The 24,954-nt window shown below is 45.2% G+C and overlaps 1 protein-coding gene across 6 annotated transcripts in view; it reads left to right on the top strand.

Moving 5' to 3' along the window:
- MON1A (MON1 vesicular trafficking associated A) overlaps nucleotides 1–24,954 on the top strand; it is a 37,862-nt gene that overhangs the window by 11,577 nt on the left and 1,331 nt on the right. For 2 of the 6 annotated variants that reach the window (XM_084839586.1, XM_084839580.1), the window contains exons 4-5: nucleotides 347–1,115; nucleotides 2,499–2,844. In XM_084839586.1, the coding sequence (XP_084695712.1) occupies nucleotides 347–1,115; nucleotides 2,499–2,802 (1,073 nt within the window). In that variant the 3' untranslated portion in view covers nucleotides 2,803–2,844. Of the gene's footprint in view, nucleotides 1–346; nucleotides 1,116–2,498; nucleotides 2,845–3,796; nucleotides 5,189–24,954 lie in introns of those variants that run through there. The other 4 variants (XM_084839582.1, XM_084839583.1, XM_084839585.1 and 1 more) reach the window with 4 other exon arrangements.

Raw genomic sequence — 24,954 nt, 5'->3', positions numbered from 1 at the left:
ATTCCAGGTTCACACATAATGACAGCCCATGATCCAACTAACCATGGTTAATTAGATCTTGGTTTGTTGTTACGTGTGAACCAGGTCTACGTAGGGGGAAGAGTTGAGTGCTTCCTATCCCTAACTAGGTTCAAAACACTGGGTTGCCAGTAAGGTTTATGCTCCCCGTCACACTATTGCAGGAAACTTGCTTTTTAGGACATTGCCCTTTTCCCCAGCACTATCTATAGATTTACAAGAGCCACCGCAAAAGAACTATAGCTACTCAGTGATAGCTATATCTTCAAACCATCACTGATTTGAAGATACTGATGTGCTTTCTCCCTCTCTTTCCTTGCCTTCTCAGCAGATGGGTACAAGGTGGTGTTTGTGCGCAGGAGTCCACTGGTGCTGGTTGCTGTGGCTTGGACACGGCAGTCAGAGCAAGAAATTGCTCAAGAGCTCCTCTATATCTACTACCAGATGGTCAGTCTCTTGACATGGACCCAGCTCCACCGCATCTTCCAGCAGAAGCAGAACTATGACCTGCGGAGGCTGCTGGCAGGCTCTGAGCGCATCACGGACAACTTGCTAGACCTGATGGCTAGAGACCCCAGCTTCCTGATGGGGGCTGCACGTTGCCTGCCTATGGCAGCTGGAGTCAGGGATGCTGTGAGCGCCTGCCTCCAGCAAGCCAAAGCTAAAAGCCTGGTGTTCGGCATCCTCCTGTCCAAGAACCAGCTGGTATCTCTGGTGAGGAAAAAGGACCAGTTCCTGCATCCAATTGACCTCCACTTGCTCTTTAACCTCATTAGTTCGTCCTCCTCATTTAGAGAAGGAGAAGCCTGGACTCCCATATGCCTGCCCAAGTTCAACTCCAGTGGTTTCTTCCATGCCCACATTTCCTACCTGGAACAAGACACGGACTTGTGCCTTCTTCTGATCTCCACTGACCGTGAGGACTTCTTTACCATGTCTGACTGCAAGCACAGGTTCCAAGAACGCCTGAAGAAGCGTGGTGTTTATCATGCCCTCTTGGAGGCACTACGCACTCCTTTCTACTGTGTCTCCCAGGTGGGAATCCCAGACCTCCGACACTTCATCTACAAATCTAAGAGTTCAGGACTCTTCACAAGGTAAGAGCCAGTTCTTGGCAACATCTCTCCCAGCTCATATTTAGGGTGCTTCTCGATGAGGTTTTTATTGTGCCATCGCCCTGCCTCATTCACAGAATTTTACGGGGGATCCAGACGACAATGTCTTCTAGTCATAACTCTCCCATTTTTTCCCATTACTTCCATCTTTTTTCTTACAATTAAGGAAAACTTGTTAAGGAAAAAAAAGATAAAGTAATTACACAGTGCCTTTGCATTATTAGTGCTTGGAGCCCTCTGTATGGAAGCACCCCTGGTACTTTGCTAAGAACAAGGATGGATGGGACTGATTTAATCTATGTTGTCTGTGGTCAGAATAGTCAGTATCAGTCAGGATGGCATCCGTGGTTAGCCTTGGGGCATCAGACTATATCTGAGTTCATAAGAGAGACTAAAAACAAATCCCATGGGTGTTAACATCTGGAAGCAAAAGTGAATCCAGCCTTTGAGCTGCAGGTATGTGAACCATCCTGCTACGCATTTGTTGGTGTTCTACACTGGCCAGGATTTGGAGCCTTGCAGATGGGCCATCAGACCATGGATATTTACTATACCATGTAAATCACTTCAGTGAGCAGCAATGAAAAGTTAACGTGGGCAGCCTACAGGTGACACAAGCAACAGAGACAGTGAGAGTTGTTGCACACCCCTGCAGAAGCAGCAGTGCCCATGACCATGACTTCAGCATAGAGTCGGGCCTACACTCTGCCAGCCTCTCCACTGCTGTGCTCCTTCCTGTTCTTGTTTGAGTAATCTGAAGTCAAAACTATACTCTCAAGGGACTGCGTATGCACTGTAATGTGCTCAAGGAGAAACTTCTAGGATTGTATCAGTACTTTACAGCCAGGCCCTTTTAAAATTATTGGGGTGGCCGGGAAGAATGATGCATTGTGAAAATGTTGTTCCTAGATCCTATTTCTGACCTGATGGTGAGGGATGACTGCCAAGGTTATCCTTCCAGACTAGTAATTTGTTCTGGGATGATATTGGCCACTACAAACAAAACTATACTGTAGTCCCAGCTACTGGACCAATTGCATGGTACTCATACAGCACATCTGATCTGCACAGGCAACATGCATTGTGGACTTCATGCTGGTCTCCAGTCAGCCCATCCAGATCCCAATTCCCAAGTTACACCTAACTGTGTCTATTATTAGTAAAATTTCAGCCCTAGTAAAAAGATGTTCTGTTTCAAGGATAGCTCACCTGACAATAAGGAGAGCACTTAGCAGGTTCATTGGTTCCAATTTCTGTACCAGGTGAATGTTTTTCTATCCCATGAAAAGAGATTGTGCTGCTGTGTTTTGCTTTCATTTACATTCATGATGAGAGGCTTAATTAAAGGAGAATTTGTTTTTCCAGCCCAGAGATTGATGCTCCCTACATCACGGAAGACGAAAAGGAAAGGCTTCTGGGATTGTATCAGTATTTACACAGCCGAGCTCATAATTCCTCCCGACCTCTAAATAACATCTATTACACTGGATCAAATGAAAACCTCCTGGCCTGGGTAAGAGGTGCCCTTCTATGCTACTGTGACTTAGCTGGAGTTACTAGAAAAACTGTAGTAAAAGCAAAACCAGGAGCAGGAACTGCCAAACCTAAAGGTGTAACTTTGTTATTGAGCAGACATATTGGTTTAGAGCGCAATCCTATACATGTTTAGGTAGAAAAGAAGTCCTACAACTCCCAGTGGGGAGTGCTGGAAATTATACAACTTCTTTCTGTCTAAACGTGCATAGGAGTGTGCTCTTATTCTATGGATTTGTCATTTTAAGATCATAAGATCAGAAAGGGATGCTAGCTGTATTTTAACAAACTGTTTGTTATTTGTACATCTGAGGGAATCCCCTCTGGATACATTCTTCTTCTATACTCATTACTGTGTGATTGAAACATAATTCAGGGTGCAATCCTATGCATGTTTAGACAGAAAAAAGTCTTACAACTCCTAGCATCCCTCCAGACAGCCATGCTGGCTGGGACATGCTCGGAATTGCAAGATTTTAAATTATTTAACTTTTAAATAATTACGTGATAAAAAGTGCCATTATGCAGACCGGAAGGTCGGCAGGACAGCAGTTCGAGACCTGAGTGCTGTGTGACGGAGTGAGCTCCCGTCTTCAGTCCCAGCTCCTGCCAACCTAGCAGTTCAAAAGCAAGAAATTGCAAGTTGATAAATAGGTACCGCTTCGGCGGGAAAGGTAACAGCGTTCCGTGCACCTCGGTGTTCAGTCTTGCCGGCCACATGACCACGGAAGCGTCTTCGGACAGTGCTGGCTCTTCGGCTTAGAAATGGCGATGAGCACCACACCCTAGAGTCAGACACGACTGGTTGGGGACACCTTTACCTTTTTAACAATAGTTAAATTACCATGTAATTTTAAACAAGTTGGAAACGTATATTGGCTATTGGTAAAGGAGCCTGCAAGATTTAGTGCAACACAGAACTCTTCGTCCAGTTTCTATCTGCAATCTTACATACTCCCTCACCAACAGCAGCTGCACCAGTGAAAAGCATGGCGTATTCCTTGCAACCAGCATGGCAACCATTCTTTGAGTGCAATAAGAATGGAGGGTTAGCTTGCTCTCAACATGGGCAATAACACTAGAGGAATTGCTGTGGTGCTGGTAATGGTTTTAAAATTTCCTTTCTCCAGGTGACTAGTGCATTTGAACTCTATGTGTGCTTCAGCCCTCTGGGAACCAAAGCAGCAGCTGTCAGTGCTGTCAACAAACTTATGAAGTGGATCCGCAAGGAAGAGGACCGGCTCTTTATATTAACACCCCAGACTTACTGACCGCAGTACTGGCCTGTGCTATCTGCCCAGTGGCTATTGAGCTCCTTGAAGCCAATGAATGTCCAAAGGAACATTACTCACACTTCTGGTGGGACTCTAGATTCTCTGTCTCTGATGTAGATTCCTTCCCCAACCATGAATGGAGGTGCAGGGGAGGTGCGGGGTGGGGGGGGGGGGAGAAAAAGAGGTAGGCCTGTGGGTAGCAGAGCTTTCTGCCCACAGGCGATATCTGGGAAGGAGACTTATATTTCAGTTTGTACATTATTTTAGACATTAAGATTACTGCATCTGGAACTGAAACATGAAACTGAAACATTTTATCCCACATATGCTACCCAAGGCTCTCTTCATCCTCAGCATATAATGCCCCTTCTGTTATTTCCTGCATTTTTTTTTTTGAGGCTGCCTTAAACAAATCCTGTCCTCACCTCCATTCTGGAGATGGGCAAAGTTTTCTGGCTCAGTTGCCCAACATGCGGAGGACGTGCTAAGTGGCCAATTTCACCCCTAATCTTTATTGGCTTTCCCAATGTCCTCCTCACACAACCTGTCTTAGATGGGGGCAGCCAGGCTGCCCAGCTCCTCAGGGTATGGGCGAACTTCCCCAACCTGGTGCCCTCCAGATTTTGGGACTACAACACCCAGCAGCCCCTGCCAGCATAGCCAATGCTCAGGAATGCTGGGAGTTGTAGTCCAAAGTATCTGGAGGGCACCAGGTTGGAGAAAGCTGGTATAGGCAATCAAAGGAGCATGACCTAGTGGATGGGAAGGCATTTTATAAATAGTGTCGTCCCCCACCCCACCCCGGGTTTCCCCTTGGAAATTGGCTCAACTGACTGCTTCCTTCTAGCTTTATACCTGATGGAAATTTCTGGTTTGCAAAGTTCTGATGAATCCATGTCTGTGTGGTTATACATCACATTGCCATACACACATTTTCTTTGTTGAATTACTCATTATTTTAACAACAAAACAGAACTGCAAATTCAAAGAAGTCAGGGGAAGCACTCTGCCCAAAAGAACCAGGAGCTCTTAATTGTCAAACGGTTGTTAATTTTGGATTACTCAATTTTAGACCAAGTGTTTATCAGAGGAAAACAAAACTGAAATTTGATTCTCTGGAGGACAGAATGATTTAGGCTGTGGGATAATGACTAAGGGTGTTTTCACACATGAAGCTTAAACCAGCTTTTCCCTATATCTGTATATAATGTAAATAAAAAGCCTGCATTGGCAACGATTTGATTTTGCTTTCTGTCCTGCGTTAACATCATTCATATTTGGCAATAATACGGGGAGAAAAGATAAAGGTGCTTTTTGCTTCGGGCATAAGAAATGCTCAAAGGCAATCCATTCTGCTGAGAGCAGGCAGAGCTGCAACTTGCATGAGTAACAACAGAGCCTGGCCCAACACATCTGGATGTAACAAGAGATTATTCCCATGCTTGCTGAATGCAGCCACATTCCATGTGCTGAAGACACATATTCAAAAAACTTCATGTACTCCAGGAATAATGGACAACATATGGAAGCAGAGATCTGTGCCCACAGCACATTTATTCCTTCCTTCCTTCATTGTAGGACCATCCTGGTGGGAGACACAGGCACAAGCCCTTCAAACAGCTGACATTCTACCCCATAAAAACCATAGAGAACAACATAATTTGGTGAGGTGGAGACAAGGTATGGGCAGTATGTAACATATGTGGCTACAAAGAGGCTTGGGAAAATACTGTGGTTCATGCCTAGGTCCTCCAAGTCCAAAAGTAGTCCAGCAAAGAAAATTGCCTCTTGTGGCTTGCCTCTCTGACATATATGGTCAGAAAATCACACAGGTCTCCAAATGTCGCCTTTGCCTCACCCAAACCTAAATATTGGGCATAATTTATCCTAAGTCTAGTTTTCACTGAGGTGGTCAACCTCTGTCTGGATTGTACCACGTCTGATTGAAGGCATGACTGCTCTGTACAAAGAAGGCGGCCTTCTCCCTGGCATCTAGTTTTCCATGCGAAGCGATGTGTTTGGTATGGTGGATATTCATTCACTGGCATGTTGAAGTGATCCTGTCTTGAACATAGGTTTACTGTCACTGTGTGAACTAGGGTTTGGACATGGCTTGTAAGGACTGAACATTCCAAGCCTGATCAATGCGTGATCTGCGTGTACGCGAGTGTGAGTGAAAGAAAGAGGGAGGGATCCAGCCCCCCTGGGGTTCCAATATGGCCCTCCAGTCTTCCCCAGATGGCCATACCCCTTTTTTCCTGACCACCAATCTGTTTGGTGGTTTCCCAGCTTTTGCATGATTTTATTGTATTACACTGATGACAATGGGGCTGCTCACATGTAACAATGGCAAATTGTGGGGTAATTAACCCACAATTTGCCATAGTGTATGCTGGGTATGTTCCACAGCCTTTTAAAATATTCAACCCCCCATTGGGCTGATCGAGGTTTGCTATGTGACATCCAAAACCAGACACTACAGGTTAATCATGGGTTAAGCAACCCACAGTTTACTGAACTACTAATTATAGGCATGTACCATGGCAAATTGTGGGTTAATTAACCCACAATTTGCTGCTGTTAGGTGTAAACCAGGTCTCTGTGATTTACTGGATAAGTGCTGTGTGTGTGTGTGTGTGTGTGACACTCTTGTCTTTGCAAGGCTGGAAACACAACAGCCACATGATGGCAGCAGAGGGTCAGAGTTGAGAAAGCTTTTCTTACAGATCAGTACAGTGATACTAAACATTATGAAATAAAAAACAGATCCAAAGTGAATATTCATAATTAATTAATTTCGTATGTTTACAACATGTGAATACAGAGTCACATCTGCTACTGAACATGTGAATGTGAAAGTTGTATCGGTGCTTTCGGCTCCAATAATCATGATGTTTATAATTGATTGGTTAGCGTTTTTAACTTTGAATTTCGATATACTGGAGTTCCCATTGTGAAGACCTCAATTGTTGTTGTTGTTCAGTCGTTCAGTCGTGTCCGACTCTTCGTGACCCCATGGACCATAGCACGCCAGGCCTTCCTGTCCTGCGCTCTCTCCCGGAGCGTGCTCAAGTTCATATTCATTGCATCCGTGATGCTATCTAGCCATCTCATCCTCTGCCGTCCCCTTCTCCTTTTGCCTTCAGTCTTTCCCAGCATCAGGGTCTTTTCCAGGGAGTTTTCTCTTCGCATTAGGTGGCCAAAATATTGGAGCTTCAGCTTCAGTATCTGTCCTTCCAATGAGCACTCAGGGTTGATTTCCTTTAGGATGGACTGATTTGACCTCCTTGCAGTCCAGGGGACTCGTAAGAGTCTTCTCCAGCACCACAGTTCGAAAGCATCAATTCTTCGGCACCTCAATTACCCAACTGATATTGCTACTTACCCCCATTCAGTTTTAGAATAGAATCATAGAACAGTAGGGTTGGAAGGGGCCTACAAGGCCATCGAGTCAAACCCCCTGCTCAATGCAGGAATCCAAATCAGAGCATCCCTGACAGATGGCTGTCCAGCCTCGTCTTGAATGCCTCCAGTGCGGGAGAGCCCACCACCTCCCCAGGTAATTGGTTCCATTGTCGTATTGCTCTGACACTCAGGAAGCTTTTCCTGATGTTCAGCCGGAATCTGGCTTCCTGTAACTTGAGCCCATTATTCCATGTCCTGCACTCTGGGATGATCAAGAAGAGATCCTGGCCTTCTTCTCTGTGACAACCTTTCAAGTACTTGAAGAGTGCTACCATATCTCCCTCAGTCTTCTCTTCTCAAGGCTAAACATGCCCAGTTCTTTCAGTCTCTCTTCATAGGGCTTTGTTTCCAATCCCCTGATCATCTTTGTTGCCCTCCTCTGAACCCTCTCCAGTTTGTCTGCATCCTTCTTAAAGCGTGGTGCCCAGAACTGGACACAGTACTCCAGATGAGGCCTAACCAGTGCTGAGTAGAGGGGAACTAGTACTTCCCAGGATTTGGAAGCTATGCTTCTGTTAATGCAGCCCCAAATAGCATTTGCCTTTTTTGCAGCCACATCACATTGTTGGCTCATCTTCAGCTTGTGATCGACAACAATTCCAAGATCCTTCTCGCTCGTAGTGTAGTTGAGCCACGTATCCCCCATCATGTAACTGTGCCTTTGGTTTCTTTTTCCTAGGTGCAGAACTTTGCATTTATCCCTATTCAATGTCATTCTGTTGTTTTCTGCCCAGCGCTCCAGTCTATCCAGATCACTTTGAATTTTGTTTTTGTCTTCCAAAGTATTAGCTATCCCACCCAATTTTGTGTCATCTGCAAATTCGATCAGCATTCCCTGCACCTCCTCCTCCAAGTCATTAATAAAAATGTTGAAGAGCACTGGGCCCAGGACTGAGCCCTGTGGTACCCCACTCGATACCTCTCCCCAGTTTGAGAAGGTCCCATTGATAAGCACTCTTTGAGTCCGATTCTGTAGCCAACTGTGGATCCACTGGATTGTTGTTTCATCTAGCCCACTTTGAGCTAGTTTGCTCATCAGGAAATCATGGGGCACTTTGTCGAAAGCTTTGCTGAAGTCGAGGTATATGATGTCTACAGCATTGCCACAGTCTACAAGGGAGGTAACTTGATCAAAAAATGAGATCAGATTCGTGTGGCAGGACTTGTTTTTGACAAATCCATGTGGGCTTCAAGTAATCACAGCATTGTTTTCAAGGTGCTTCCAGATGGATTGCTTTATCATCTGCTCTAGAATTTTCCCAGGGATTGAGGTCATACTGACTGATCTGTAGTTCCCAGGTTCCTCCTTTTTACCCTTTTTGAAGATAGGGACCACGTTAGCCCTCCTCCAGTCATCTGGCACTTCCCCCGTCTTCCATGATTTCTCAAAGAGAATAGACAGCGGTTCTGAGAGCCATCCTTATTTAATAGCTGAACAACCATTTCTTTCCTCTGCCTTTTACTATGCACGTAGCTGAAGAAAGCCTTTTTGTTGTTTTTAGCATCCCTCGCTAACCTCAGCTTGTTCTCAGCTTTAGCCTTCTTGACGCCATCCCTGCAATTCTGTGCTACCTGCCTTTTGTCCTCCAGGTGTCATGACTAGCCTTTGTAAATAATACTTTCATTTTACTTGTCTGGATAACATCTCCCTTATCGTTCCCTACCATTAAGTAAATACACGGTTTTGCTAATTATACCATTTGGTTTCAGTGAATCTGAAGTTTAGTATATGTGAAATAGTTGTTACATTATTTGTTTGCACAACTTGTGGTTGGTGTATAAAGTGTGCCCCGCATAGAGTGCTTGTTTCAGTTTTAGCCAAAGTCACATAGTCTTAAGGGGTGTAAGAACTGTTTCCTGGTTCTTCTTGTGTCTCTCCTTTTTCCTGCTCCTTACGGAGAAGACGTTAAGGAGGAATGGGACAACTCTGCTATATACAGAAAAATGATTAATCTTATTTAAAAACTGTATGTTCTTCATGAGGAGTGGAAATCGGGGTTGGCCCCACACAATAGCCAATACTGGTCTCTGTTGCATCAACAGAATTCTAGGGGCTCTAGGTTAATTGGCAAAATCCTTTATGGGGAACACAACCCACCCCAGACCCCTGGGACAACACAGTCTGAGGCATGTGGAGATGCCTCATTTTTCCAGTTGCAGCTCCCTTTCCCTTATTCTGTACTGTCAAATGGAATGAAAGTTCCTTCCCTGCTGCAGGAAACCCCTTGAGGAGGAAATACAACCTCCACCCCAACCACTAGCTGCTGACATATACAACAAGATGTTGGGGAGGGGGGTAGTAAATATGTTTTTTCCCCACAAGGAGCAGCTAAATTGTGTGATCTGTCCCTGGTGTACATTATGGCTTGAGGGTATCAAAGCTGATGTCACAGCAAATTTATTTGTTTTATTTATTTACAATACTTATATACTGCTCCATATCCAGAACAGATCTCGGAGTGGTGAACACAAGAGATAAAACAGATGAACCATTTCATCCGCTGGCCACAATGCCAGTTACTTAAAGACTGAGAGGACATGTGAAAAAGGGAGAGAGAAGCCTTCCGACATCTACAGCGGAGAGAGCAAATAGCACAAGCCCCTCACCCCCCAAAAACCCTGCGGAGATGGGAGAGGAAGGACTCATGGCCAAATTAGATAACATGGAGATCCATGATCCAATCTCCTGTCCCTGTAAATGTTGGCAAATAGTCGCATGGGGTGGAGTGATCCACATCTGGACTGCAGTGCTGGAGGGTAGTTTCTAGAGTAGGATATACCTTCTGACAGCCTGAGGGAAAGTGGAATTAGGAAATGAACCAGTCAAATATATTTAGCTTGCCTACCATTTCCAAAGGAGAGCACAACCAACACACTCCCAACCCAGAAAACCACAATGGGGATAAAGATCTGGACCTCTCTGCTCGTCATTTGATCTGCACAGCTTAGCTGAGGAGCAAAGAGGGCCCAGTCTTCATCCTTGTCATGGTATACTGGGCAGGTTGTCTAAAGCTCCTCATCCAGGATGCCACAATGGAGATGAAGAGGATGCTGGGGGCAGGGAAGGGGACATGTCCTGGGAGAGTGCCCCAGGCCAGACTGGGGAGCATCATGGGATGCAATCCCCGGCCAAGGAGAGATTGAGATACATGGAAAAGGTTTTACACAGGCACTTTTCAGCAACTAAATCTCATAAGTATTCTGCAAGATAAGCCTGAAGAAGCCCCACCAAGAAACTGAATATAGTGTTATATGTATGAATATCAGGAAAAGATTATTTCATTTAAATGTGGTTTGGATACTGCTGGTTTCATTTAGACCAAGCAGTTCTGTGTAAAAGGAGCACCTGATACCTTTTGTAAAGCAAGATAATGATTGTCAGCTTCAACAATCCATCCCTATGTTGCCTTACTTCTATTACATCTCAGCACAAATTGCAAGGTAGAATTGTGTGAGGAAAAAATGTAGGGCAAGATTGTGGAACACTGAAAATCAATTGATAACAAAATGCTTACATTTTGAGTCTTTATGGTAAGATGGTGAGAATTCCTGTCTGTTGTGGGGTGCGGGATAGCAACCTCAACTATTTAAGGCAGCCCTGGTGGGTGGGGATGATGGAAGGTGTAGTCCAACACATCTGGAGGGCCCGAGGTTGGGGAAATAAGATCTAGCTTTCTTTCCTTTGTCTTTATTTATGAACTTAATAAAGACCCTGAAGAAGATGCATAAAGATGAGAGGCTAATCTATAGATATAATAGGTCATATATTTTGGAAGTAGAATGGATATAATCAGAACAACAGATTAAAAACTGAAATCCTTATTCACACTTCTCTGGGGGTAGTAAGGGTGCTTCTAGATAGATGGCTCCTGTTGCTACCAATCAACAGGCATTGTGCAGCTGTACCCGCTTTCCCTCAACAGATTTTTTGTGGTAAAAAAAAAGACAGAAGTGGTGGGGAAACATGGGAGGGTTACAAATGGAAGACACAGTGTTTGGGGCACCCTAAGTCCCACTGAACTTTGTGGGACTTACTTCTGAACAGACATGCATAGGACTGTGCTGTAAAAGACATAGGAAAAGCTCAGGATTTAGGCTGCAATCTTATATCCACTTGTCACTGAACTCAGTAAGATTCACTGCTGAGAAGATATGTATAGGACTGAGCTGTTAATTTATTGATGCTGTCATGTGATTGTAATTACTAGTCTTAGTGTTAACCATCTGCTCATAAATAAATAAGTCATAAAATGCAATCATGTTGCATTGATACTTATATATTTTTTAAAAATCTATTGCCACAGAGATTTGAAAAGAAAAATTGTCAGTTCGAAATGTCTGAGTCTCTCCGCCCCTTGATATAGTCGTCCCTTTCATGTCACAGAATGTGTTATATTTTAGAGCTAAAATTAGGCTCTGTAAACCCATAGGCCACCATCCTGTTCCCTCCCCACAAAGGCAGCAGGATGCAGAGAGCTCCTCCTGTCATGCTCCCCATCCCATTGTGCTGCGCCAAGCACTCTGTGATACACCAGGCCATTCTGGTCACACCAAGATCCACATAGTATACCTTACTTTGAAACATTCAGCAACCTGCTCCTCTCCAGGAACCTATGCGATACATTTCAAAGAGGAGGTACTAGTTCAGACTATGAATGGTCTGGAGCCTGGCAACATGCTCAGTACATTACTGGACAGAGCAACGGAATGGGCTGGGCGGTCTGCTCATGTGACACCGGTACTGCACCAGCTGCATTGGTTGCCAGTATGTTTCCAAGGCAATTTAAAATGCTGGTTTTAACCTTTAAAGCTTAAATGGTTTGGGCCCTGGGGGCTTTCCTCATGGGGGATTTGCTGCAAATTGGGAGCATTTCAAGGTCTTCAGCCAATCTGCAGCCACCCCAGAGATTTACGGTGGAAAAGCTGGATTTTCTGAGACTACTTTTACTCCATTTTATTTCTTCAATTCGGGTTCTCCATGCCTCTAGTGCTGTGTGCCCCTATCCTCCACATTTACTTTGGCATGATAGCCTTGCCCATGGGTATGTTTTTCACGTGGTCGTGACCTCACTGAGCCTTTCCATCCTTCAGAATTGTCTTGCACTCCCATTTCACCAGTAATTCGTCTCTATGATGATGCACTTCTCTGACGTTTGCAGTACTTTGCTTCTCCATTGTTAAATCACATCTCCAATATTGTGTATTGGGGAAAACCACAAACCAATATGTGGTTTTCTGGGAACTGATCTTCCACCCCTTCCGCGCTGCCTTGTTCTCCACGCTTGGAAGAGGAGTGCAGAGCAGCCAAAACAGGGTGTTCCGGGGGGCGTTCCAGGGCGGGGAAGGCGGAAATACTGGTATGACACATCCTATGTGTCGTCCAGCGCCTCTCCCCCACTCCACCTTCCTGCAGCTAGACAGTCTAGCCTGTCTAGCCACAAATGCAGGGAAGGAGAAGTGCGGAGGGAACAATCCCCTCCGTGCTTCTCCTGCCCTGCATTGGATAGGCGGTCACCTCTGAGTTCGGAGGCGGCTACCCATCCCCATAGGATTGCACCCTAAGAGAGCAATTCTATGCCCCCTAGACAGCATCTGGGGTATATGGGATTGTTTGGTTTCTGGGATCCAAGGTTGATTGATCATGCGAACCACTCCATTCTGTACTTCACACTAGAAGACATGTTTATGTCAGTTACTTACTACTGTGTGTCTCCCAGTGACCTTCGTATCAGAAAGAGAACATGAGTTTTGTAACCACATGGATTCATGCCAGGAAACAGTGATTGCCTCAGCAGCTCTTCATGTTTCCTTTTCAGACATATTTCCCTTTCAAACATTATACTATTCACCTGTGAACTTGTGATATACACATGGCAAACTTATTTGCCATACAGAGTACAATTTGAGCCACAGCAGACATTACTTTAAAGCCGTATCTAGTTGCTACATCTTTTTTTTGTCATTTTTACTCGAGAATGGGTGCATGGGGCCCAGTCCAGATCTTAAAAGCTCTCCTACTTCCCAATTTAATCCTGATTGAGCCCTGTGCCTAGTTTGGAAGAAAAGTTAACACAAGCCATGCCTGCTAGATGAAGATTTAAATGTCTGTTTTGGCCCTAAGGTTCAACTGACATCTACTTACTCAGGGCCAAAACAGACATTACTTTAAATCTCTATCTAGCAGCTATGGCTTTTGTTCATTCTCACTCTAGAGTACGTGCATGGGGCCATATACAGATCTTAAAGGCGGCCCTGCCCCCTATGCTACGTCCCTGATTCGGATTTTGGCCCTGTGCGGAGTAAAAATGAAAAGAAAAAAAGATGTAACTGGTAGATACGTGTTTTAAGTCACATCTGTATTGGCCCTGTTCTGTGGCAGGCTGCACCTGCTGGATAGAAGGAAGAGTAGAGACTGTTTAACCCTTTCCCATACTTTTTCAGAAATAGGAGATGGCCAGCCCTGCTAGGCAGAGTGAGGGGGGGGGGGGGCGGTCATGCTGCTTTAGGTTAGGAGCTGCAGGTTGAGGCTTGCAAGATCTCCTTTGATTTTTCACTGACACCCTGAGGCTCATCTAGAAGAGCTAGGAAGCTAACACCAAACATTTGTAGAACAATCCTATTAATGTTTATTTGGTAGTAAGTCCCCAGTATGCAAGTTTCAGATTTCAGCCTTCAAAATACGGAACAAATGTGCATCTGAGCATATACTCGCCCATAAGTGTTTTCAGTACTAAAACTGAGCTCACGCTCCTTTCACACAAAAATCCACTTGAGGTCCCCCCACCCCACAAAAAGCTTTCTTTGTTTCAGCACCTTAATTTGGGGTAGAGGAAGCCTTGTAGTTGTTGCTGTTGTTCAGTCGTTAAGTCGTGTCCAACTCTTCGTGACCCCATGGACCATAGCACGCCAGGCCTTCCTGTCCTCCGCTCTCTCCCGGAGTGTGCTCAAGTTCATATTCATTGCATCGGTGATGCTATCTAGCCATCCCATCCTCTGCCGTCTCCTTCTCCTTTTGCCTTCAATCTTTCCCAGCATCAGGGTCTTTTCCAATGAGTTTTCTCTTCGCATTAGGTGGCCAAAATATTTGAGCTTCAGCTTCAGTATCTGTCCTTCCAATGAGCACTCAGGGTTGATTTCCTTTAGGATTGACTGATTTGACCTCCTTGCAGTCCAGGGCACTCGTAAGAGTCTTCTCTAGCACCACAGTTTGAAAGCATCAATTCTTCGGCGCTCAGCCTCCCTTAGAGTCCAGCTCTCACAGCCATACATTACTACCGGGAAAACCATAGCTTTGATTTTGCGAACCTTTGTCGGCAAGGTGATGTCTCTGCTTCTTACTATGCTGTCTAGGTTTGCCATAGCTTTCCTCCCAAGGAGCAAGCGTCTTTTAATTTCATGGCTACAGTCACCGTCTGCGGTGATCTTGGAGCCCAAGAAAGTAAAATCTGTCACTGCTTCAATTTCTTCCCCTTCTATATGCCAGGAAGTGATGGGGCCAGATGCCATGATCTTCGTTTTTTTAATGTTGAGTTTCAAACCAGCTTTTGCACTCTCTACTTTTACCCTCAACAAGAGGCTCTTTAGATCCTCTTCGCTTTCTGTCATTAGGGTGGTATCGTCTACGTATCTGAGGTTGTTGATAATTCTCCCAGCAATCTGAATTCCAACCTGTGATTCATCCAACCTGGCATTTCTCATGATGTACTCTGCATATAAGTTAAATAAGCAGGGCGACAATATGCAGCCTTGTCGTACTCCTTTCCCAATTTTGAACCAATTGGTTGTTCCATGTGTGGTTCTTACTGTTGCTTCTTGACCCTCATACAGGTTTCTCAAGAGACAGGTAAGGTTGTCTGGTACTCCCATCTCTTTCAGAATTTGCCACAGTTTGTTGTGATCCACACAATCAAAGGCTTTAGCGTAGTCAATGAAGCAGAAATAGATGCTTTTCTGGCATTCTCTTGCTTTCTACATGATCCAGCGAATGTTGGCGATTTGATCTCTAGTTCCTCTGCCTCTTCGAAACCCCGCTTGTACTTCCGGTAGTTCTCGGTTCACATACTGCTGAAGCCTAGCTTGTAGGATTTTGAGCGTAACCCTGCTGGCATGTGAAATGAGCGTAATTGTACGGTAGTTTGAACACTCTTTGGCATTGCCCTTCTTTGGAATTGGAATGTAAACTGACCTTTTCCAGTCTTGTGGCCACTGTTGAGTGTTCCAAATTTGTTGGCATATTGAGTGCAGCACTTTAACAGCATCATCTTTTAGGATATTAAATAGCTCAGCTGGAATACTGTCATCTCTACTAGCTTTGTTGTTAGTAATGCTTCCTAAGGCCCACTTGACTTCATTCTCTAGGATGTCCGGCTCAAGTTCAGTGACCGCACTATCATGGCTATCAGGGACATTCAGATCTTTCCTGTATAGTTCTTCTTTGTATTCTTTCCACCTCTTCTTAATCTCATCTGCTTCTGTTAGGTCCCTGCCTTCTTTGTCCTTTATCATGCCCGTCTTTGCACAAAACGGTCCCTTGAGACCTCCGATTTTCTTGAAGAGATCTCTAGTCCTTCCCATTCTGTTGTTTTCCTCGATTTCTTTGCATTGTGCATTTAAGAAGGCCTTCTTGTCTCTCCTTGCTATTCTCTGGAACTCTGCGTTCAGTTGGATATATCTTCCCCTTTCTCCCTTGCTTTTCACTTCCCTTCTTTCCTCAGCTACTTGTAAAACCTCATCAGACAGCCACTTGGCTTTCTTGCATTTCTTTTTCTTTGGGATGGATTTCGTTGCTGACTCCTGAACAATGTTACAGACCACCGTCCATAGTTCTTCAGGCACTCTGTCAGGTCTAATCCCTGAAATCTATTCCTCACCTCCACTGTATATTCATCAGGGATATGATTGAGGTCATACCTGAACGGTTTAGTGGTTTTCCCTACGTTCTTCAATTTAAGCTGAAATTTTGCAACAAGCAGCTCATGATCTGAGCCACAGTCAGCTCCAGGTCTTGTTTTTACTGACTGTATAGAGCTTCTCCATCTTTGGCTGCAAAGGACATAATCAATCTGATTTCGATATTGACCATCTGGTGATGTCCATGTGTAGAGTCGCCTCTTGTGCTGTTGGAAAAGAGTGTTTGCTATGATCAGCGTTTTCTCTTGGCAAAACTCTATTAGCTTTTGTCCTGCTTCATTTTGTACACCAAGGCCATGCTTGCCTGTTATCCCAGTGATTTCTTGACTTCCTACTTTAGCATTCCAATCCCCTATGATGAAGAGGACATCTTTTTTTGGTGTTAGTTCTAGAAGGTGTTGTAGGTCTTCATAAAACCGATCAACCTCAGCTTCTTCGGCCTCAGAGGTTGGGTTACTTGAATTACTGTGATGTTGGTTTGCCTTGGATTCGTACTGAGATCATTCTGTCATTTTTGAGATTGTACTCCAGTACTGCTTTTCCCACCCTTTTATTGACTACGAGTGCTACTCCATTTCTTCTAAGAGATTCTTGCCCACAGTAGTAGATATAATGATCACCTGAATTAAATTTGCCCATACTTGTCCATTTTAGTTCGCTGATTCCCAAGATGTCGATGTTCAGTCTTGCCATCTCACGTTTCACCACCTCCAACTTACCTTGATTCATTCCAGGTTCCTAAACAATATTGTTCTTTACTGCATCGGATTTTCTTTTCACCACCAGATACATCCACAGCTGAGTGTCCTTTCGGCTTTGGCCCAGCCGCTTCACTCTTTCTGGTGCTACTTGGAAATTCCCTCTGCTCTTCCCCAGTAGTATATTGGACACCTTCCGACCTGAGGGGCTCATCTTCTGGCGTCATATCTTTCAGCCTTGTGATATGTTCCATGGGGTTTTCTTGGCAAGAATACTGGAGTGAGTTGCCATTTCCTTCTCGAGCGGACCACATTTTGTCAGAACTCTCCAACATGATCTGTCCGTCTTGGGTGGCCCTGCACGGCATAGCTTATGGCTTCACTGAGTTACGCAAGCCCCTTCGCCACAGCAAGGGGGTAGTTCTTGCTACTGTTAAACAACTGAGATTAGACATCCTTGTCCATCTATTGCAAATCACCAGAGATCTCTACCAGTAGATCTGGATCTACCTTCAGCTCACCCCATCTCAGGTAGCTGATTCTGGATGTCATGAAAGGGGAAGGGGCAATTGTGGGATTTCTACAAAGTTGGCCAGCCTTTGGGTAACACGCCATTTGCTGTTCCGTCTCACGTCACATGTCTTAAGCTGCCCCCCTCCCCTTTCTGCCCCCTCCTGTGAAAAAGGAGGCTAGTAAGGGCGATTTTGAGTCGGCACGGAACAAGGAAGGGTTAAACAGGATCTTCCCGCCAGCTTCCAGTCAGACACAGCCTACCTCAGGTTGCAATGCTTTCGGTTGCAATGCTTTCGGTTTAGGAAAACAAGGAGCGATTTCCCCCCACGGAATTCCGTAGAAAGTCCAGCCTCGCACATACTCCACATGCCGAGCAAGTTTAAGGCGTGTACGCCGCAAGTCCCCGTGGGACCATTTTAATGTCTGAAAGGGAAATATGCCTGTAAATACACCCGGGGAAGCTAAGGCAATCACGGCTTCCTGCTAGACGGGGCACGCGTCCCCTTGCGGACTTTGGGGGTAAACCCAACGCAAGTCTTTCATGGAGTCGATCCTTTGAAATAGATGAGGCTCACTAACTTAAGCGCCATTCATTTCAGTGGGTCTTCTCTGTGTAGGACTCATGCTGGATTTCCCCCTAGAACTGCGGGATGCGCGCAGCTGGCCAAGCACTAGACTCCTCGAGTGCCGCTGTGAAGCGCAGTCGGCCCTGAGGGAAATGAACATTGTTTCCTGCGCCGCTGAAAAGGGCTCCCGGCCGCCGCCCTGAGCAGCCACCAGCGCCGCCTATCCGGACGCGAGGCAGGGGGCAGCGGCCTTTTAGGAGCGAGGAAGACGGCTTCTTCCACGCACGCTTGAGCCCGCCCGGCTCGAGCGACCGAGGCGTTGCGACTACGCCGCTGGGATGCGTCCCGCTGGCGGGAACGCGTTGTTCCTGCTTCGGGGGCGGCCAAGCGGAGGAGGGGAAGCGGCCCTGGTCCCGCCCATTGGGTTCTGGCCACGCCCGATTCCGCCCCGACTTTCCTGCAAGTCCCCTGCCCAGGTGTGTACTGAGTACCGAGTTCAGAGAGTCCGCGGCGACGGCGGCGACGGCGGCGGGGTGAGTCTTTTCAAGGGTCGGTCGAGAAAGGGCGGCGAGGGCCTCCCACGAAGAAGCCGGCGGTGGGCAGTGCTAGCCGTAGCTGTGTGGCGCTGCCCTCGCTTGTCCTATGCAATGATTTTCGAGAACTCCGAGCCTAGAAGCGGCTGGCTTTCTCGGTCAGGATTTGGGCACTTGAAATAGGCTGAACGGAGCTGGGCTTGAGGAAGTCCCTTCTGCGCCCCACCGCCAAGCGGGGAGGCTGGGCCGGGGCTTTTTCGCCTGTCACCTGTTGCCCAGGTCGCTTGTGGGAAAGATAGGGTAGAATCCAGTTAAAGGCCTACTTAGAGTAGACCCATTGAAATGAATGGGACTTAAGTTAGACTTACTAACTTAAGTCCCATTCATTTCAATGGGTCTACTCTAAGTAGGCCTTTAATTGGATTCTACCCATAGAGTGAGGACACCACCTGTTTGGCTTTTGTTGCTTTCTAGTGGGACGTTACTATTAGTAATTTATTGCGGGAATGCCCTCAGAGTCATTGGGACTTGAATTTTGCATTTCAGCAAATGTTGCATTTTCCCACAATTGGGAGCAGAGTTTTGCATTTCAGAACAAGCCAGGGTGCTGTGTAACCTCTCCCCGTGTCTACCACACATTTTATGTTTAAGATGTACTCTTTAAATTAATTGTGTATGTACATGAACATGTAATGTATGAAAACGTTAAGGAGAGGGGTGCAGTCACTGCATCCTTCAGGCGGCAAGTAAAAAAACACACATTACTATTCTCCCTATCCTAGCATTCTCCTGATGGATAGATGTATTAAGGGCTGCTGGTTTTCTGACAATGTTTTGCTGAATTGGTGCGTCTGTGATTTTTAACTGTAGATTGTGTAAATGGTATTTATGCAAGCTGCCTTAAGCACTTAAAGCTGAAAGGTGAGGCAGAAATGTGTCATAAATAAATGAAACACACGGCTAGTGGTGTGTATTATGTTGGTGTGCTTATCAGGGAGATTGGATTGGCTGTGGTTTCCCAACAAGGATACACTCATGTGGAAGATGTAGATCTGCTGCTGTGTAATATGCTAAGCCATCCCCCGCCCCCCTTATGACTTTACATAACTTCCTCTAACTTTTCAGTTGTGTACTGGAAAAAGAAACTCCTTGATTAATTTAGCCAACAGTCTTATGCACACTAAATTGAGAGTAAATTCCACTAAAATCCATGGCACTTCTGAATAAACATGCAGAGGATTAGGATATAACACCTTGAGGATATCTAGAGGGAGAGTAGGTAGTAAAATATATATATATATATATATATATATATATATATGGGTGTTCCATTTTTTACATGTTAGCCACACCCCAAAATACACATTTGTACAGGTGTGGGCATTCCCTCATACTTGTATGCATCTACTCAGTGCATTTTCATAAGTGATACTAAGACTGTCTGTTATGCTGGTCACTTTCCGTATGTGTCATTCGTTAAATCAAGATAGAAAGTGGAAGAGAGCCAATTTGAAATTCATTGTGCATTCTAACTAATTATAGGCTTAACTTTCCAAATAGAAACATGGGAAATGATATATCCCACCTTCTCTTTTGATATAATTGTTACTGAGAAAGGAAGGGCATTTGAAGTTGTTCTTGAGGTTTTCTCCCATGAGCTAGGCCCTGTCATATCTGGAGAAAAGATAACATCCAAAGTGTCGGGCCTGAATTTAGGACTTAGATGCAGAAGATGTGATGATGGCCATGAACTAAGATGGCATTAAAAGAGGGTTAGAAAAAGATCCATGAAGGAAAAGGCTATCCATGGCTACTAGATATCATAGTTATGCTACCTCCAGAATCAGAGACAATTATTTATTTATTTATTTATTTATTGCATTTATATTGTGCCTTTTTTCCTCTAAGTACCCAGAACCGTGTACATAATCCTCCTCCTCTCCGTTTTATCCTCACAACAACCCCCCTGTGAGGTTGGTTAGGCTGAGAGTCAGTAACTGTTCCAAAGTCACCCAGTGAGCTTCCGTGGCCAAGTGGGGACTAGAACCCAGGTCTCCCGGCTCCCTCTGAATACTGGCTGCTGGGGAGCAATCGTGGGTAAGGGCTGTTGCACCTTAGTCCTGCTTGTGGGCTTCCTAGAGACATTTGGTTTGCCACTATGGGAAATGGGATGCTAGACAGGCCTTTGGTCTGATCCAGCAGAGTTTTTCTTATGTTCTTAGAATGGGCAAATTTTGACAATGGTGCAATTATGCATGAACATCTAAAGGCAATTATGTCATATGTTTCTGAATACTGTTTACGCCCAGGTGGTCTGCTAGTATCTTTTTCTTTCACACACGTGCAAATGCCCACACTTGCCCTGTGTGCACATGTATATGTACGTACTCTCTGTCTCTCTCTCTCTCTCTCTCTCTCCCCTCCCCCTCCCCCTCCCTCTCCTGCACATTGGTAAGCATGGACATGAGATGAAACCAAGGGAATATGCAAGGACAAGCATTCACATTGAAAATCTTAGCAGTCCACATGTACATGGCCCTTTGACTACTAGTTTTCATGGCCATGGACATGCTTAGGAGAGGCCAACTACAAAGATGCTATGATAAAACTTCTGAAATGGAGTTTTGTTAAGTTGGGATGGCATGGATGAACAGCATGCACAAGTTGTGGTCTGTAAGATAATCCTCTGGTAGTGCAGAAACCTAGTTTCTGTCTGTTTGCATAATCAGACATTAGAGAAACATTGGAGACAAAATTTACCCCAAAGTTCCAAGAACTTTTGGCTGTATTTTTTCCTAGCTGGAATTTAAATTGAGTTTTCATTCTTCTCAATTTAGAATTGTCAGCCAAGGGAGGGGTCCGAAGAGGAGGAGGGAACATCACACCCAGATGAAAATCCCCATCTGGACTGGTGGCAGGCTCCAGTGGCTCTTTGCCTCAAAGACAACATGCTGCAGAGACCTGCCAACCAAGTTAGAAGCCGGTATAGGGAGGAGAAAGAGAATGCTGAGCCAGTGTGGGTGGGTCCCAGAGGCAGAGCAGGGCTATATAAACAGTGGTGGAGAGAGAAATGGAGTGGTGGAGAAAGAACAGAGGTGAGTGGAGAGAGAGGAGAGACAGCTGAAGGAGGAGAACAGATGAAGACAAGGAAACAGGCAAGTGGAAAAACCTACAAAGATAACAGCCAAGTAAGAACGAGACCAAGCAAAGGGAATATGTATGAAGGTACAGTGGGAATCGCTGGAGTGGATAAGAGCAAGGAGGAGATAGTTAAAGAGAAGAGAACAATAAGCTTAGCTGGGAAAGGAGAAACCCTACTTATTACAGAGAAAGGGGGTGGTGAAAAGAAAATCCGATGCTGTAAAGAACAATATTGTTTAGGAACCTGGAATGTCAGATCAATGAATCAAGGTAAGCTGGAGGTGGTCAAACATGAGATGGCAAGATTGAACATCGACATCTTGGGAATCAGCGAACTAAAATGGACAGGCATGGGCGAATTTAATTCAGGTGACCATCATATCTACTATTGTGGGCAAGAATCCCTTAGAAGAAATGGAGTAGCACTCATAGTCAACAAAAGGGTGGGAAAAGCAGTATTGGGGTACAATCTTAAAAATGATAGAATGATCTCAGTACGAATCCAAGGCAAACCATTCAACATCACAGTAATTCAAGTCTATGCCCCAACCACTGAGGCCAAAGAAGCTGAGGTTGATCGGTTCTATGAAGACCTACAACACCTTCTAGAACTAACACCAAAAAAAGATGTCCTCTTCATCATAGGGGATTGGAATGCTAAAGTAGGAAGTCAAGAAATCACCGGGATAACAGGCAGGCATGGCCTTGGTGTACAAAATGAAGCAGGACAAAAGCTAATAGAGTTTTGCCAAGAGAACATGCTGATCATAGCAAACACTCTTTTCCAACAGCACAAGAGGCGACTCTACACATGGACGTCACCAGATGGTCAATATCGAAATCAGATTGATTATGTCCTTTGCAGCCAAAGATGGAGAAGCTCCATACAGTCAGTAAAAACAAGACCTGGAGCTGACTGTGGCTCAGATCATGAGCTGCTTCTTGCACAATTTCGGCTTAAATTGAAGAACGTCGGGAAAACCACTAAACCGTTCAGGTATGACCTAAATCATATCCCTGATGAATATACAGTGGAGGTGAGGAATAGATTTAAGGGATTAGACCTGATAGACAGAGTGCCTGAGGAACTATGGACGGAGGTCCGTAACATTGTTCAGGAGGCAGCAACGAAATCCATCCCAAAGAAAAAGAAATGCAAGAAAGCAAAGTGGCTGTCTGATGAGGCTTTACAAGTAGCTCACGAAAGAAGGGAAGCGAAAAGCAAGGGAGAAAGGGGAAGATATACCCAACTGAATGCAGAGTTCCAGAGAATAGCAAGGAGAGACAAGAAGGCCTTCTTAAATGAACAATGCAAAGAAATCGAGGAAAACAACAGAATGGGAAAGACTAGAGATCTCTTCAAGAAAATGGGAGATCTCAAGGGAACGTTTTGTGCAAAGACGGGCATGATCAAGGACAAAGAAGGCAGGGACCTAACAGAAGCAGATGAGATTAAGAAGAGGTGGCAAGAATACACAGAAGAACTATACAGGAAAGATCTGAATGTCCCTGATAGCCATGATAGTGCGGTCACTGAACTTGAGCCGGACATCCTTGAGAGTGAAGTCAAGTGGGCCTTAGGAAGCATTAGTAACAACAAAGCTAGCGGAGATGACAGTATTCCAGCCGAGCTATTTAAAATCCTAAAAGATGATGCTGTTAAAGTGCTGCATTCAATATGCCAACAAATCTGGAACACTCAACAGTGGCCACAAGACTGGAAAAGGTCAGTTTACATTCCAGTTCCAAAGAAGGGCAACGCCAAAGAGTGTTCAAACTACCGCACAATTGCGCTCATTTCACATGCCAGCAAGGTGATGCTCAAAATCCTACAAGCTAGGCTTCAGCAGTATGCGAACCGAGAACTACCGGAAGTACAAGCGGGGTTTCGAAGAGGCAGAGGAACTAGAGATCAAATCGCCAACATTCGCTGCATCATGGAGAAAGCAAGAGAATTCCAGAAAAACGTCTATTTCTGCTTCATTGACTACGCTAAAGCCTTTGATTGTGTGGATCACAACAAACTGTGGCAAATTCTGAAAGTGATGGGAGTACCAGACCACCTTACCTGTCTCCTGAGAAACCTGTACGAGGGTCAAGAAGCAACAGTAAGAACCAGACATGGAACAACCGATTGGTTCAAAATTGGGAAAGGAGTACGACAAGGCTGCATATTGTCACCCTGCTTATTTAACTTATATGCAGAGTACATCATGAGAAATGCCGGGTTGGATGAATCAGAGGTCGGAATTAAGATTGCTGGGAGAATTATCAACAACCTCCGATATGCAGACGATACCACCCTAATGGCAGAAAGCGAAGAGGATCTAAAGAGCCTCTTGTTGAGGGTGAAAGAGGAGAGTGCAAAAGCTGGTTTGAAACTCAACATTAAAAAAACGAAGATCATGTCATCTGGCCCCATCACTTCCTGGCATATAGAAGGGGAAGAAATGGCAGCAGTGACAGATTTTACTTTCTTGGGCTCCAAGATCACCGCAGACGGTGACTGTAGCCATGAAATTAAAAGACGCTTGCTCCTTGGGAGGAAAGCTATGGCCAACCTAGACAGCATAGTAAGAAGCAGAGACATCACCTTGCCGACAAAGGTCCGTCTAATCAAAGCTATGGTTTTCCCAGTAGTAATGTATGGCTGTGAGAGCTGGACTATAAGGAAGGCTGAGCGCCGAAGAATTGATGCCTTCGAACTGTGGTGCTGGAGAAGACTCTTACGAGTGCCCTGGACTGCAAGGAGGTCAAATCAGTCAATCCTAAAGGAAATCAACCCTGAGTGCTCATTGGAAGGACAGATAATGAAGCTGAAGCTCCAATATTTTGGCCACCTAATGCGAAGAGAAAACTCCCTGGAAAAGACCCTGATGCTGGGAAAGACTGAAGGCAAAAGGAGAAGGGGACGGCAGAGGATGAGATGGCTAGATAGCATCACAGATGCAATGAATATGAACTTGAGCACGCTCTGGGAGAGAGCGCAGAACAGGAAGGCCTGGCGTGCTATGGTCCATGGGGTCACGAAGAGTCGGACACGACTGAATGACTGAACAACAAAAGGCAAGATACTAGTCAGGGTCCTTAGAGGCAACAAGACTGAAGAGGCTGAAGAGGAGAAAAGAAGTTAGAAAGGAGAGCTAGGGCAGTAGGGAGCCACTGGTGATAGTGCCCTGCTGGGAGAA

The sequence above is a fragment of the Heloderma suspectum genome, chromosome 2 (genome assembly GCF_057233095.1).
Source record: "Heloderma suspectum isolate Gila_16-S chromosome 2, 16-S_ref, whole genome shotgun sequence".
Taxonomy (NCBI): Eukaryota; Metazoa; Chordata; class Lepidosauria; order Squamata; family Helodermatidae; genus Heloderma; species Heloderma suspectum.
Note: the sequence above shows the minus strand (reverse complement) of the source record. Positions and strands in the feature narration are given on the sequence as shown.